General features: G+C 42.1%; 1 protein-coding gene across 5 annotated transcripts in view; it reads left to right on the top strand.

Moving 5' to 3' along the window:
* LOC135099991 (guanine nucleotide-binding protein G(o) subunit alpha) overlaps positions 1-14,048 on the top strand; it is a 228,984-nt gene that overhangs the window by 144,738 nt on the left and 70,198 nt on the right. For all 5 annotated transcript variants that reach the window (XM_064002799.1, XM_064002798.1, XM_064002802.1 and 2 more), the window contains one exon: positions 3,450-3,591. In XM_064002799.1, coding sequence (XP_063858869.1) covers positions 3,450-3,591 — 142 coding nt within the window. The remainder of the gene's footprint in view (positions 1-3,449; positions 3,592-14,048) is intronic.

Raw genomic sequence — 14,048 nt, 5'->3', positions numbered from 1 at the left:
AGTATTACACACATTGCTTTTAATACCGTGAACTGTTGCATATCCCAGTGAAGTTGTTAGGTTGTATCGTCATTAGTTTAACATTTACTTAGCTCGCAATCTCCAAGCAAATAAATACTAAAAAGTCAATAAACACCAAGACTTCATAAAGAGGTCGATGAACTGAGGCTCTGGAGGACACATGTGCTTCCTGAGTGTATATTCATTTACGCATTTGTTTATCAGTATCTATGTACGTGTATTTATTTTCCTTCGTAATTTTTTTCACGGTTTTTTTTCACGATTTCCTGATTGATTCCACCACCGCCACCACCACCCGTTATAATTGGTGTTTTTGCTTTTGTATCCGAAAAATCCCCGCCCACAATCCAATACACACACACACACACACACACACACACACAGACACACACGCACACACACACACACACACGTGCAGGCATCTAGACAATGACGTCAGTAGTTGGGGTGGGCAGGGGGTTAAGTCCGGCCGGGTGGGGGGAAGAGGATGCAGTGGAAAGAAGACGGCGGAGGAAAGGAGGGGGCCAGGGAGAGAGAGAGAGAGAGAGAGAGAGAGAGAGAGAGAGAGAGAGAGAGAGAGAGAGAGAGAGAGAGAGAGAGAGCACCACCGCTTGAGTGTGACCTAGTTTTTGCTTACGCGTACTCTCTCTCTCTCTCTCTCTCTCTCTCTCTCTCTCTCTCTCTCTCTCTCTCTCTCTCTCTCTCTCTCTCTCTCTCCTACCATCACACCTTTCTCTACCATCCTTCCTTCCTCCATTTCCTTCTCCCTCACTTCCCTTCCCTTCCTTTCCCTTCGCTTCCTCCATCTATCCTTCCTCCCTTCTTTCATCCTTCCACACCTTGACCTTCCAGCGCCCTTCTGACCCTAAGCATCCTCTTTTTCTATTTACTCTCCCTTTTTCTACCCTTCCCCTCACTTTCCCCTCACTCTTCCTCCTTCTCTTCCATTAGACACAACCACAATCACTATCAGTTTGACTCTCTCTCTCTCTCTCTCTCTCTCTCTCTCTCTCTCTCTCTCTCTCTCTCTCTCTCTCTCTCTCTCTCTCTCTCTCTCTCTCTCTCTCTCTCTCTCTCTCTCTCTCTCTCGCTTTCTCGTGTCCGTCTATCAGCATGTCAGTCTGTTCTTTCCTTACACTTCCTGTCCTTTGCATTGTTACTTTGTGTCTGTCTGTCTGTCTGTTGGACATTCCCTTTCCGTCACTATTTTCGTCTCCCACTGCCTGAGAGAGAGGGAGAGAGGAGGGTGTGTGCAGTGATAAAAGGGCAAATTTTTAAAGTAAAATATGAATTAGTAAATTAAATGTCATATTCGTCAAAGGCTTGAGAGTGAATGGCTGCAGAGAGAGAGAGAGAGAGAGAGAGAGAGAGAGAGAGAGAGAGAGAGAGAGAGAGAGAGAGAGAGAGAGAGAGAAGTTGGGGGTGAGATTTATAAAGTGCTGTTCGGCTGATTGTTTGTGGTAGACGATTAAAAATAAATGAAATGAGACATGGGAGAAAGAAATGATAAATAAAAAAAACGAACTTTGCCACCAGGGAAAAGAAACCGGGAAGAAAAAAACAAAGAAAAACAGGTTAACATTTTTGCTTATTGTACTACCGAGAACCGAGGAGGAGGAGGAGGAGGAGGAGGAGGAGGAGGAGGAGGAGGAGGAGGAGGAGATCAGTGAGGGAGAAGGAAAAGAAGAAAAATGATATACAGAAAAAATGAAGAAAAAAATTATTCATGAACTGTATTACCAAGAAAAAACATTCTAGAGGAAAATAATGAAGCTGCTAGAGGCGGTTGAAGAGGAGGAGGAGGAGGAGGAGGAGGAGGAGGAGGAGGAGGAGGAGGAGGTTGGGGAGGAGGAGGAGGAGGAGGAGGAGAGCAAACAAACGGAGTGACGCCATGATGAAAAGAACATGGAGGAGGAAAGATTTGTTATATGAGAGGAACGAGGGAGGAAAAAATGAAGGGAATCTCTCTCTCTCTCTCTCTCTCTCTCTCTCTCTCTCTCTCTCTCTCTCTCTCTCTCTCTCTCTCTCTCTCTCTCTCTCTCTCTCTCTCTCTCTCTCTCTCTCGTATTTATTTATCGTACCCAGAACAGTACAGAGAGAGAGAGAGAGAGAGAGAGAGAGAGAGAGAGAGAGAGAGAGAGAGAGAGAGGCCGCGCATAAAAGTTTTTAGTAGCTAAGTCTGTAAAAATGTCACTGAAAATACGTCACTGGTAGAATATTCGTAAGATTTGCAGAATCTCTCTCTCTCTCTCTCTCTCTCTCTCTCTCTCTCTCTCTCTCTCTCTCTCTCTCTCTCTCTCTCTCTCTCTCTCTCTCTCTCTCTCCCCTAGAAGTCACGAAATCGGCAAAGGAAGCCATTTTCTTTATTTTCTTATTCACAAATTTCCAATAGGCTTAAAAAAAAATTGATCAGGCATATTCCTTTGCTTTCATGACCGCCTGGCTGTTTTATGTTTATATATATATATTTTTTTCTCACCTTGATTAATTAAGCGACACATTTACTTTTTTTTTCTCTCTCTTTTTTAACGTTGTCGGGAGTAATATCCTGACTTGCACTAAATTGGTCGTAAATTTTGCACACGATTAAATTTCCTTGTTATGAGGTTATTGTAAGATGGAGGCGTCTGTTCTTAAAACGCCATGACCTTTGATTAAGATTATTTTCAAAGGCCACTCAGATGATTAGCCGGGTTCTCTCTCTCTCTCTCTCTCTCTCTCTCTCTCTCTCTCTCTCTCTCTCTCTCTCTCTCTCTCTCTCTCTCTCTCTCTCTCTCTCTCTCTCTCATGCATTTTTTCGTGCCCTTCAATCACCTTCAAACATTATACTGGCTAGTTTGCAAAATCTATTCTTTTTTTTTTTTTTATCTCTTTCTTTCTTGTAGATGCATTTGAATATTACATACATCTCTGTTGGTGGTGTTTCTTTTTTTTTTTTCTTGAAGGTGCAGAATCCTTTTTGGAAGCTGTCACTGGAATCCTGGAAATACCCATGAAGGCACCAGTTGTTTTCTGTATACCACCACATGTTAACACTTTCTTCCTCTTTCCTCTCCCTCACAGAATAACGCACAGACTTTCCATATTAACTCTGTCTTCCTCTCCTCCCTCACAGAATCATCATCTCACTCCACTTACTGACTTTCATTTCTCCCTCTCCCTCACAGGAAAAAAAAAACACACACACACACACAAACACAACATATTAACTCTTCCTTCCTCTTCTTCTTTACAATATTCCACCACCACATATTAGCTATTTTTTGCCCTCCCTGTCTCCAGAATCTCCACCACCAAATATTAGCTTCTCTCTCCCTCCTCTTCTCTCCCTATACAATCTTCCACCACATATTAACCTTTTTACCTCCTCTTCTCTCCCTTACAATCTTCCATCACTGCGTATTGACCATTCTTCTCTTCCTCAACAGAATCATCCACGAGTCTGGTTTTACCCCCGAGGACTTCAAGCAGTACCGGCCGGTGGTTTATTCCAACACCATCCAGTCCCTCGTGGCCATCCTCCGAGCCATGCCCAACCTCGGAATATCCTTCGGCAACAACGAGCGAGAGGTGAGTGAGTGAGTGAGTAAGTGAGTGAGTGAGTGAGTGAATGAGTGAGTGAGTGAGTGAGTGCTTGATCTACCCTACTAACGAACAACAAAGGCAACAGCAGAAAGAGGTGAGTGAGTGAGTGAGTTAGTAAATGAGTGAGTGAGTGACTTGATCTACCCTAATATAACGAATAACAAAGGTAACAACACAAACAGGTAATTACATGAGTGAGTGAGTAAGGGAGCATAACTTAACGAGTGAAAAATAAATGAATGAGTTAGGGGGTGAATGAGTAAGCTAATATAACTTAACAATGAGCGGGAGATCCAAAAATACCTATTCTTACTATGATCTGAATGAGGTAACGAATGAGTGAGTCTTAACCTAATCTAACGAGTGAGTGAATGAGGAAGTGTGGTGCCCCTAACCTAACAGGCCAGCCAGCTACAGGGAGGTGAGTCCTTGAGCCCGTCGTGTTGAATTTACAGGTGAAAAAAAAAAAAAGTTATAGATTGGGGAGATTTTTGGGTCAATGGACAACGCTCAGTGAAGGTCGTGAGGTGGTAAGGGTGAGGCGCTCTTAAGTCCTAAAGGTCAAATAACAATCTCCACTAATTGGGTTTGTAGGTCAGACTGGTGTGGGTTTTGAGGTTCTGTAGGTTCTATACATCCGGGTTGGGAGGTAGTGAAAGGAGGTGAAGTGGTGAGCATCTTGTCTTCTGTCTGGCTGTTCTACCTTGGGTTCGAATCCTTGTTAGTATAAGGTGATGCATAGGCTCATGTTTATAACCCTTTTTCTTCTTCTTCTTCTTCTTCTTCTTCTTCTTCTTCTTCTTCTTCTTCTTCTTCTTCTTCTTCTTCTTCTTCTTCTTCTTCTTCTTCTTCTTCTTCTTCTTCTTCTTCTTCTTCTTCTTCTTCTTCTTCTTCTTCTTCTTCTTCTTCTTCTTCTTCTTCTTCTTCTTCTTCTTCTTCTTCTTCTTCTTCTTCTTCTTCTTTCACCAGGACTATTTTCAAAGGCCGCCAGGATGATTACAGGGAGTTCTCACAGTTCTTTTTCCTGGTAGTAGCGAAATGGTGAGCATCTCTCTTCTGACGAACCATACTACCCAGATTTCGTAGTATGAGATGATTCGTAATCTTAAACCTTCTCTTCTCTCACCAGGACTACATACTCTTAAAGGTCACTCTTGAGATGCCCAGTAACTTCCACTGAGCCTTAAAAGTAGTTACATAAGAAGCTGAGATGTTTATTGATCCGGTCTCTTTCCCACTAACGGTATACGGAATTTTTAAGAATCATGAAAACACCTTGAGATCCCCAGTAACTTGCACTATGAGCCTAAGAAGTAGTCGGGATAGCGCTCAGAGACATTTGCTAATATGGACATAATTTTCTCCACCATCCACTATAATTTTCTCCTGTCCATCCATCTTCCTCTCTCTGGGTGGTTGATTATCACCTGAGTTATAGATGGTGAAGGTAACTCGCTCGCCCATCTGAGGGACGCTGCCGAGGTGTTGTGTTGTGAGGATGGAGCTTGTGCGTATTTCATTCCTGATCGGTGTTCTTTATAATTCTCAACTTTTTATTTCGCTGTCCACTTATCATGTCCTTTCTTTATATTCCCCTTTTTTTTCCATTTCAGACTTGTTCTTCTTTCCTCTTCTACATTCTCTCTCTCTCTCTCTCTCTCTCTCTCTCTCTCTCTCTCTCTCTCTCTCTCTCTCTCTCTCTCTCTCTCTCTCTCTCTCTCTCTCTCTCTCTCTCTCTCTCTCTCTCTCTCTCGTAGATGATGAGTTAGGGAATTAGTCGTAAAGGCGCCGTCACCCCAGGACATTTTTTCGTGAACTTCCATTGTCATCTCCTGTTTCCGTCAACTTTTACCTCCTTCGTCGTCTCTTCCCTGTCTGCATCGTCAAATGGAAGTGATCGTCTCCACAGAAGAGGATTGTCGTCAACATTTGGTTATAATATAAAGATATGCTTAAGTAAACCTTATTGTTGAAAAAAAAAACTCAGATTACATAGATTTAAGAAAAATAAATAAATAAAATCGCTTAATTTCACATGTCATTACATTTAATTTGTGGATATATGACAGTAAACAGTGGTTCGCATGACTCGATAGACGTTTACACATTTGGAAGGTCTCTGTTTTCTATTCCTGCACGCTGGATGCCATGAATCAGCCTCAGTGGACACGTCTCTCTGCGGAATTTCTTATAGAGAACCTAAGAAGCCACTGCTGTCTCTGGGAGCACAGAAATGACACCTGTCTTAAAAGAGGTGTCGAAGGAATTGTAAACAAACGGCCGTGCGTGTGTGACGGGGCGCGCTCAAAAAACTGTCGATTTTCAGAAAGTTGACGAAAAAAATTGACGGGAGATGTGCTAGTGTAAAGGCGCCTTAAAATGAACACAATGGCTCGTATTCAGAAACGCTTTGCTCTCTCACCACGACTATTTTCAAAAGCCACAGCAATGATTAGCAGGAGTTCTCAAAAAGAGTGTTTCTCCTGTTAATAATGTAGATATCTTATTAGTCAGTCACTAGAACCATAAAAACACCCTTAAAAAAAACTGTCACTTCAACTGTATAGAGACCATTAAAAAACAGTCGAGATGCGGACCAAAAGTGTTTCAGAATGGGGTCAGATAGCTACTCAATAATTCCACACTTATTACTAAAATATTACTCCTTTCTCGATACTTTTACCCACATCTCTCACTCTTGGGGTCACGCGGTGTCACTGGCCACGTTCTTAGAGGTCATTAAGTGCATGGGTTATTATGAGGGACCCCATTATGCCGTAAATCAGCTAGGCGCGTGGGTCACTCAGGGGTGAAGGGTCAGGGGTCAGAGGTCAGGTAAGGTAAGGTCGTGTTTAGTGTGGGTTTCAACGGGTGTGTGTGTGTGTGTGTGTGTGTGTGTGTGCGACTTGTTTTGGGGATTTAGTTGTTTTTGTTGTTGTTTATCAGTTGAGCCTATTTAGTCAGTTTGCAATGTGTGTTTTTTTTTATGATTTCGTTCAATTTTTGCATGACTATATTATCATTATATTTATTATCATCTTTTTTTCTTTTATGTTTGTGTTTTGTCTTCCTGGAAATGAATTAAGTGTCGAAATCGTTGTAGTCGTTATCATCATCATCATTAGTATCATTAATTATTCCATCTTAACCTTAACCGTCATCATCACCATCATCATCATCATCATCATCATCATCATCATCATCATCATCATCATCATCATCATCCCTACGTTCTTCACTATAATCTTCACAATCAGAACCTTCATGATTATTACCTTTATTATTATCATCATCATCGCTACCGTTGTCATCATTTTTACCACCACCACCACCATCACCACCACCACCACCACCACCACCACCTGGGTCGCGGCTCACTGTCACACGCTTAATAATTATGAGACACGTTTTATTCCCACTAATTGCAAGCGTCGCGGCAAAAGTTGACGCCGTAAAAAAATAAATAAATAAATAGAAAAATAAATAGAAAAACAGCAACAAAAAAACATGTCCTCGTTAGTTTTGATTCCTTCCTTCATAAATTCGGTTATAATTACAAGACTGAGCGCTAAATTGATACGATTAGTAATTTTTTTCTTCGATGGTTTGTGTGGTAGGTGAGTGACTTTAATTAATTTTGTTGTATGATGTAGTTTATAGTAGTAGTAGTAGTAGTAGTAGTAGTAGTTATTGTTGTTGTTGTTGTTGTTGTTGTTGTTGTTGTTGTTGTAGCGGGAGTAGAACTAGAAAAAAGTTGTGGAATATCATCATCATCATCAGTAATAGTAGTAGTAGTAGTAGTAGTAGTAGTAGTAGTAGTAGTAGTAGTAGTAGTAATAGTAGTAGTAATAGTAGTAGTAGTAGTAGTAGTACCACCACCGCCACCACCACTGCACCTACAATTCATCACCACTATAACCACCACTATTATTTACCAGAACACTAAAATATAAAGCATAGTGATAATAATAATAATAATAATAATAATAATAATAATAATAATAATAATAATAACAAATCACTCATCAACAAAATACAAAAAAAAAATCCCACTTTTTTCTCTCCCCTCTCTTCTCTTTACTCCTTTTTTTTTATTCTTCTTCTTTTCTTTTCTCGCCATGTTCCATTTTTATTTGAGCTCGTTTGTGTGTTGTAGTATTTTCCACTTCCCTTCCCCCAGTAACCTTTCGGCGCTGGCTGACGGTGCGTGCTTTCCAATATTTTTCTCCTCTTTCTGGCCCCTTTTCCCTTATTTTTTATGGCTGGCGTAGTAAGTTACCGGTGCTGGAAGGTCGCCAGAGTGGTGGTGGTGGTGGTGGTGGTGGTGGTGGTGGCGAGGAGGGGGGGATAATAGTGCGAAGTGGTGATAGGATGATGATGGTGATGACAAAGTGAGGTGGTGGTGGTGGTGGTGGTGGTGGTGATGATGGTGGTGGTGGTGGTGATAGTGATGTTAATGGTGTGTGTGTGTGTAAGAGAGAGAGAGAGAGAGAGAGAGAGAGAGAGAGAGAGAGAGAGAGAGAGAGAGAGAGAGAGATGGTGATGGTAATGGTGGTGCTGATTGTATTTATAGCTATGGTGATGTTATTGTAATGGGATGCGAATGCCGTCTCTCTCTCTCTCTCTCTCTCTCTCTCTCTCTCTCTCTCTCTCTCTCTCTCTCTCTCTCTCTCTCTCTCTCTCTCTCTCTCTCTCTCTCTCTCTCTCTCTCTCTCTCTCTCTCTCTGTTTACAGGATGACGTCAGCGACTATTGAACCAATCAGAGCTCAAGAAACACGTGACGTTATCATGCCACGCCCACTCTCTCTCTCTCTCTCTCTCTCTCTCTCTCTCTCTCTCTCTCTCTCTCTCTCTCTCTCTCTCTCTCTCTCTCACTTTGTCATTTTATGGCCTTTAAAGCTTTGAAATTCTGCTGAACAAGAGAGAGAGAGAGAGAGAGAGAGAGAGAGAGAGAGAGAGAGAGAGAGAGAGAGAGAGAGAGGCAGTGAAGGGGAAAAAAAGTGACCTGTCGTTATGTGGAGGAAGGGAGAGGGGAAATAGAAGGGGAGCCGACGTGATGGGGAGGAAGGGAGAGGTGGAAGGTGGAAAGTGGAAGGGAGGCAGGAAATGAAGGAGAGAAGGGAAGGAAAATGAAGGATGGAGAACCGTTCTGCCGTGTGAGGAGGGAAGGACCAAACTAATCATTATGCCTTGGACGGTCATTTGATACAGCCCAGAGAGAGAGAGAGAGAGAGAGAGAGAGAGAGAGAGAGAGAGAGAGAGAGAGAGAGAGAGAGAGAGAGACCTGGCACCTCACATGAAAGGAAGAATATAGGGAGATAACATTCACTTTCATTTCAGGAACGCCAGAAAAAAAAAAGCACGAAAAAAATACTTATCGTTGTCACAGGCTCAGAATTTTGCTGTAGTAGTTATTGAGCGATGAGGACGTGACGCAACTGGTGACGGTGGAGGTGATGGCGCGAGAGATAAGAGGAGTGAGGAGGAAGAGGAGGAGGATCTGGAATGGGAGGGCAGAAACAAGGGCAACTGGTGGAGGAGGAGAAAGGATGAAGGGAAGGGAAATGGAAGGGAGAAGGTTAATGATACTGGTGAAGGAGTGAAGGGGTGGAAAGGAACAGAACTATAAAGGTACTGAATGGACGGAGGTGGCCACGGTGATAGGAAATAGAAGGAGAAGTGGAGAATATATGGGAAGAAATGGAGCTATAACCCATAACACGACAGGAAGGTTATGGCAGTGGAGGCAGGAAATAGAAAGGGAACTGGACGATATACGAGGAAACGACTAGAAGAGAATGAAGGAAGAGAAAGAGATAGACGAGATAGACAGAACCATAAAAAAAGGGCAAGACTATATAGAGTGGTAATGAAAGGCGGGAATAGCGAGAGAAATGGAGGATGTATGGGTGAGTAAAGAACGCCTGGAGTGAGTATGGTTGATTAAGGTTGTATGGAGGAAAGGAGGCATTCCAGACAAGGGTGTTGGTCTGGAATGGAAATGTCCTGGCTTTAGGGAAATGTGGCGAAGGACACGGGCTGGAAAATGGTGAAGTAGGGTGGAAATTATTATCGTAAATAGCTACTTGGCTGCTGGAGGAGGAGGAGGAGGAGGAGGAGGAGGAGCTGGTGAAGGCAAGGGAAATTACCGAGCAGTGTTGGCTAATATGGGAGAAGTAGAGGGAATTAAATTACTACTAGAGGGGAAAAAATAAATGTGGAGTGATGATGGAGATAATACTTAATCGGGGAAGTGGGGTGGAAATTATCAGAATAAATGAATACACTTTATAGAGGAAGGGATCTGAAGCCAAGGGAAGTAAAGAAAAAGAAGTTATTGGATGGTGTTAGCTAATGAGGACGGAGAAGCAGGTGGACTGAAATTACTATTGAAGAGAGAGAGAGAGAGAGAGAGAGAGAGAGAGAAAAGTGGATTGATGATGGAAGTAATACGTAATAGGGATGGAAACTTTTAATCATACATGAATATACTTGAAGGTGGAAGAGCTCGAGTCAGGCAAGGGAAGTTACTGAATCTGAATAGAGTTAGCTAATGATGAAGGTGAAGTATAGAGGATTAGATAAATACGGAAGGTAAAGAAAATGATGATGGAAGGTAACAATAACAATAATAATAATAATGATAATAATAATAACAGGGAATGAAAATTATGAGTATGGATGAATACTTAGTGATAAAAAGAACTGAGCTGGAGGCAGGAGAGGTCACTGAACCGCGCGAGACTTAAGTAGAGGAAGTCAAATTAATACCGAAAAAGAAAAAATATGAAGTATTGGTTAATGGAAACTGGAAAACTGGAATGGAAGTTATCATAAATGTCTTCTTTGCTGGAGGATATGGAACTGAACACACGGAAAGGAAGAGACGGATATTAGCTAGTGAGGAGGGAAAAATAAAGCTAGATTAATAATGGAAGTGTGAAAAAAAAAAAAAATTAGTGGGATTGAGGTCACAGGGGAGGAGATGAGTGTCAAGGAAGGGAAGGGTGAGGGAGAGGAGCGCGTGGCCGGAGTTAGATGAGACTTAAATGAGGGAAGAGAAATGTAGGTTAATGTGTAAATGGCTTCGTAATGGAATTAATGGGAGGCTGACTTGGATTTTTTATTTATTTATTTATATTTTTTTAGGCATTGCAGTAATGTTTTTTTAGAGTCCCTTAAGCACTTTTGGTCGAAGGGAGAGGAAGATGGAGATAAAAATGAAGAAAAATTACTCTCTTTCTCTCTCTCTCTCTCTCTCTCTCTCTCTCTCTCTCTCTCTCTCTCTCTCTCTCTCTCTCTCTCTCTCTCTCTCTCTCTCTCTCTCTCTCTCTCTCTCTCTCTCTCTCTCTAAATATCTCTTTGTCATCTTCCCTTCTATTTGTATTTATTTTATTCACAGCGACATGGCAGGAGGAGGAGGAGGAGGAGGAGGAGGAGGAGGGACATGAAAGCTTTGAAGTAATTGTTATCAACACGAGAGCCAGCCAAACATATCTTGCAGTTTCTTTTTACATAACATTTCAGTCCTTCTTGTGTTTATTTATTTATTTTTTTTTTTTCGTTCGTATCTCTTATTTTTTTCCGTTTACCGTTTCGTCTTTCCCTATTTCAATATCTGTTTGGTTTTTTTTGTTTGTTTTTTTTCCATTAATTTATCTTGTATATTTCCTAAGTTGTAATTTTTCCTACTGTATTTTTTTTATCTTTTTTTATTTTCCTCTTCGTGTATTGTCTTGCTTTTACTGCAGTATTTATTTTCATTTTATCCATTACCCGTTCATGTTAAGCCGAGTTCACCATTTTTCTCTGCTATTTTCAACAGCAATATTCTCTTGTATTTTTATTCATGTCTACATTTTTCAAGAGACGGTCGTTTTTATGTTGCTGTTTCCACTGGAATATTCTTTGTATGCATCTGTTATACGTACTGAGAACCGACATTTTATATCCTGTTTGTACCACTCTCTTTTTTTTTTGTATTCATCTATTGTAGCTACCGGGAATCAGCATCTTATCTCTTCTCCTTTCCACTACAATGGTCTTTATTTGTTGTACCGACCACCAAGAATCAACATTTTATCTCTAGTTCCTACCACTGCCGTATCATTTTTTATTTATCTATCGTATTTACCAAGAACCAACCGTTTCTCTCTTGTTTTCACCACTACCGTACCCTTTTGTGTATTCATAGTATCTACTAAGAACCAACCATTTCTTTCTTGTTCTCTTCACTATAGTACCCTTCCATGTATTTATCATTTGTACTGTATTTTCTTAGCAATTATCAGCCATCACTTTCTCGCCCTTCCCAGTCCAGTAATCTTTGTTTATTCATCTCTTCTACCTGGCTACAATCGACCATTTTTGTCCCTGCTATGATGGGCGGCTTTGTTTTGTCTGCCTCAGCCGTCACGTCTCTACTGCTAAACGGAATTTCAATGGTTATCCCAGAAGCCGCGCCCTATATCAGTGTTGTGGCCCCGTAACTCCGTCTTAGTAATGCTGCCGCCTCTTGCTGCTCCTATGCTATATTGGCCTGGAGTGGGAGGCAGTCTTGCTTTGAACACACAGCATTATTGCCGCGTTATTGTAACCGTAATATTCCTTTGTTGGCAGTCTTGTTGTGAACGCTCCACCTTATTGCGGTGTTATTGTAAGCCTAATATCCCTTTGTTGTTATTCCGCCTTGTCGTTGTACTTACGCCATCACTGCCGCGTCATCTTTTTGTTATTTGTTATCTTTTGGTATCTTTGTTCATCTTGTGCGTCGTCTCTGGTTTGCCTTGTCGTTGTGTTATCTTTTGTTATCCTGTTATCTTTTTGGTATCCTTCGTTATCCCTCGCGCCTCGTTTCTCTTCCTCCCTGCCGTTGTACCCTGTCACTCGCGCCATCTTATGTTATTCTGTTTTCTCTCTCTCTCTCTCTCTCTCTCTCTCTCTCTCTCTCTCTCTCTCTCTCTCTCTCTCTCTCTCTCTCTCTCTCTCTCTCTCTCTCTCTCTCTCTCTCTCTCTTGGTATCCTTCGTTATCCCTCGCGCCTCGTTTCTCTTCCTCCCTGCCGTTGTACCCTGTCAGTCTTGCGTCATCTTTTGTTATTCCCTTACCTTTTGGCATCCGTCGTGACCCGCTGTGCGTCGTCGTCTCTCATATTACAAGTTTTCCACCGTTAGTTTCTTACATTATTGCGTGTTCCCTTTCTGCTCTTCCTCGGAACATAATCTCTACCTGCGCTGCCGTTCAATCTGATGTAATATGTTTGGAACGCTCTGCCATTCATTGTGTTGCTACTTATGACCTGTGGATTTACCTGGAACGTCGTATTCTTGCTCTCTTCACTTCAAACGGTATCAAAAGAGGGATAAATAAGAAGGGAAAATAAGGATGGTTAAGCTTACACACAAGTAAATACCATTATATAACATACTTTTATAAATAAATACTCCCGTTGCGTTTCAGGTAATTGTTTGACGATATCGTACTTCATAATAGCCGTCCCAGTGTTATTTTTTCAAGTAAAGATGTCATTTAGTATTCTTGTACATGAAAGAAATACTGGAAAGCCTTACACACAACTCCTTGTCATGCCACTTGTACCATCCTTCGCCCCTGCTGGAATGTCCTGGAACGCTGTGTAGCACTACCATTCCAGTCTCCATTAAAACGAATTCTGGCGCACTGCACACCATTCCTCATCATCTATGAAATCCTGGAACACCATCGCATCGCCATGCACCGTCCCTTGAAGCATGGAACACTGCTGTAGCACGTCTTTTAACATCTGGAATCCTGGAACACGGTGTTATAATCCTTTGCTTTATCTGGAATCTCGGAATACAACACTATTACCCTTCCCTTCATCTGGAATTCTGGAATACAGCGCTATCATCCTTTCCTTTATCCTGGAATACGACCACGCCTTTCCTTGACCTAACCTAACCTAACCACACCAAACCAAACCAAACCAAACCAAACCTCAAGAGTCCTACAATTCAACTACGCCGTTCTTTACGCACCCTGGAATCCTGTAGCATTCATTGCTTCGTCTGGAATCCTGCGAGACAACTCCATCATTCATCCCTGGAACCCTGAAACAACTGCACCATTCCTTAAGAACCCTGGAATCCTGCAGCGCCTCCGCCTTACCATCCCTCCCTTTGTCTGAAATCCTGATTAACAACTGTGCCATTCATCACCTCTTTTGGAACCGGAATCGTGAAATGTACTACATCAGCCTGGAATCTGTTCTGCCCATTGAGGTTTGCTGTCTGGAATCACGCAGAGCACCACGACCGGATCATCGCCTACCTTAGCTTTCAGGAATCTATTTGGAATCGCCCTTTCCTTTGCTGCCCCGCCAGTCTATCCCAAAGGAAGCGAGGGAGGGAAGGGTGGTAGGAGGAGAGAGGAAGGACAAGAGGAATAGGGGAGAAGGAGGAGGA

The sequence above is a fragment of the Scylla paramamosain genome, chromosome 4, assembly GCF_035594125.1.
Source record: "Scylla paramamosain isolate STU-SP2022 chromosome 4, ASM3559412v1, whole genome shotgun sequence".
Classification (NCBI taxonomy): Eukaryota; Metazoa; Arthropoda; class Malacostraca; order Decapoda; family Portunidae; genus Scylla; species Scylla paramamosain.
Note: the sequence above shows the minus strand (reverse complement) of the source record. Positions and strands in the feature narration are given on the sequence as shown.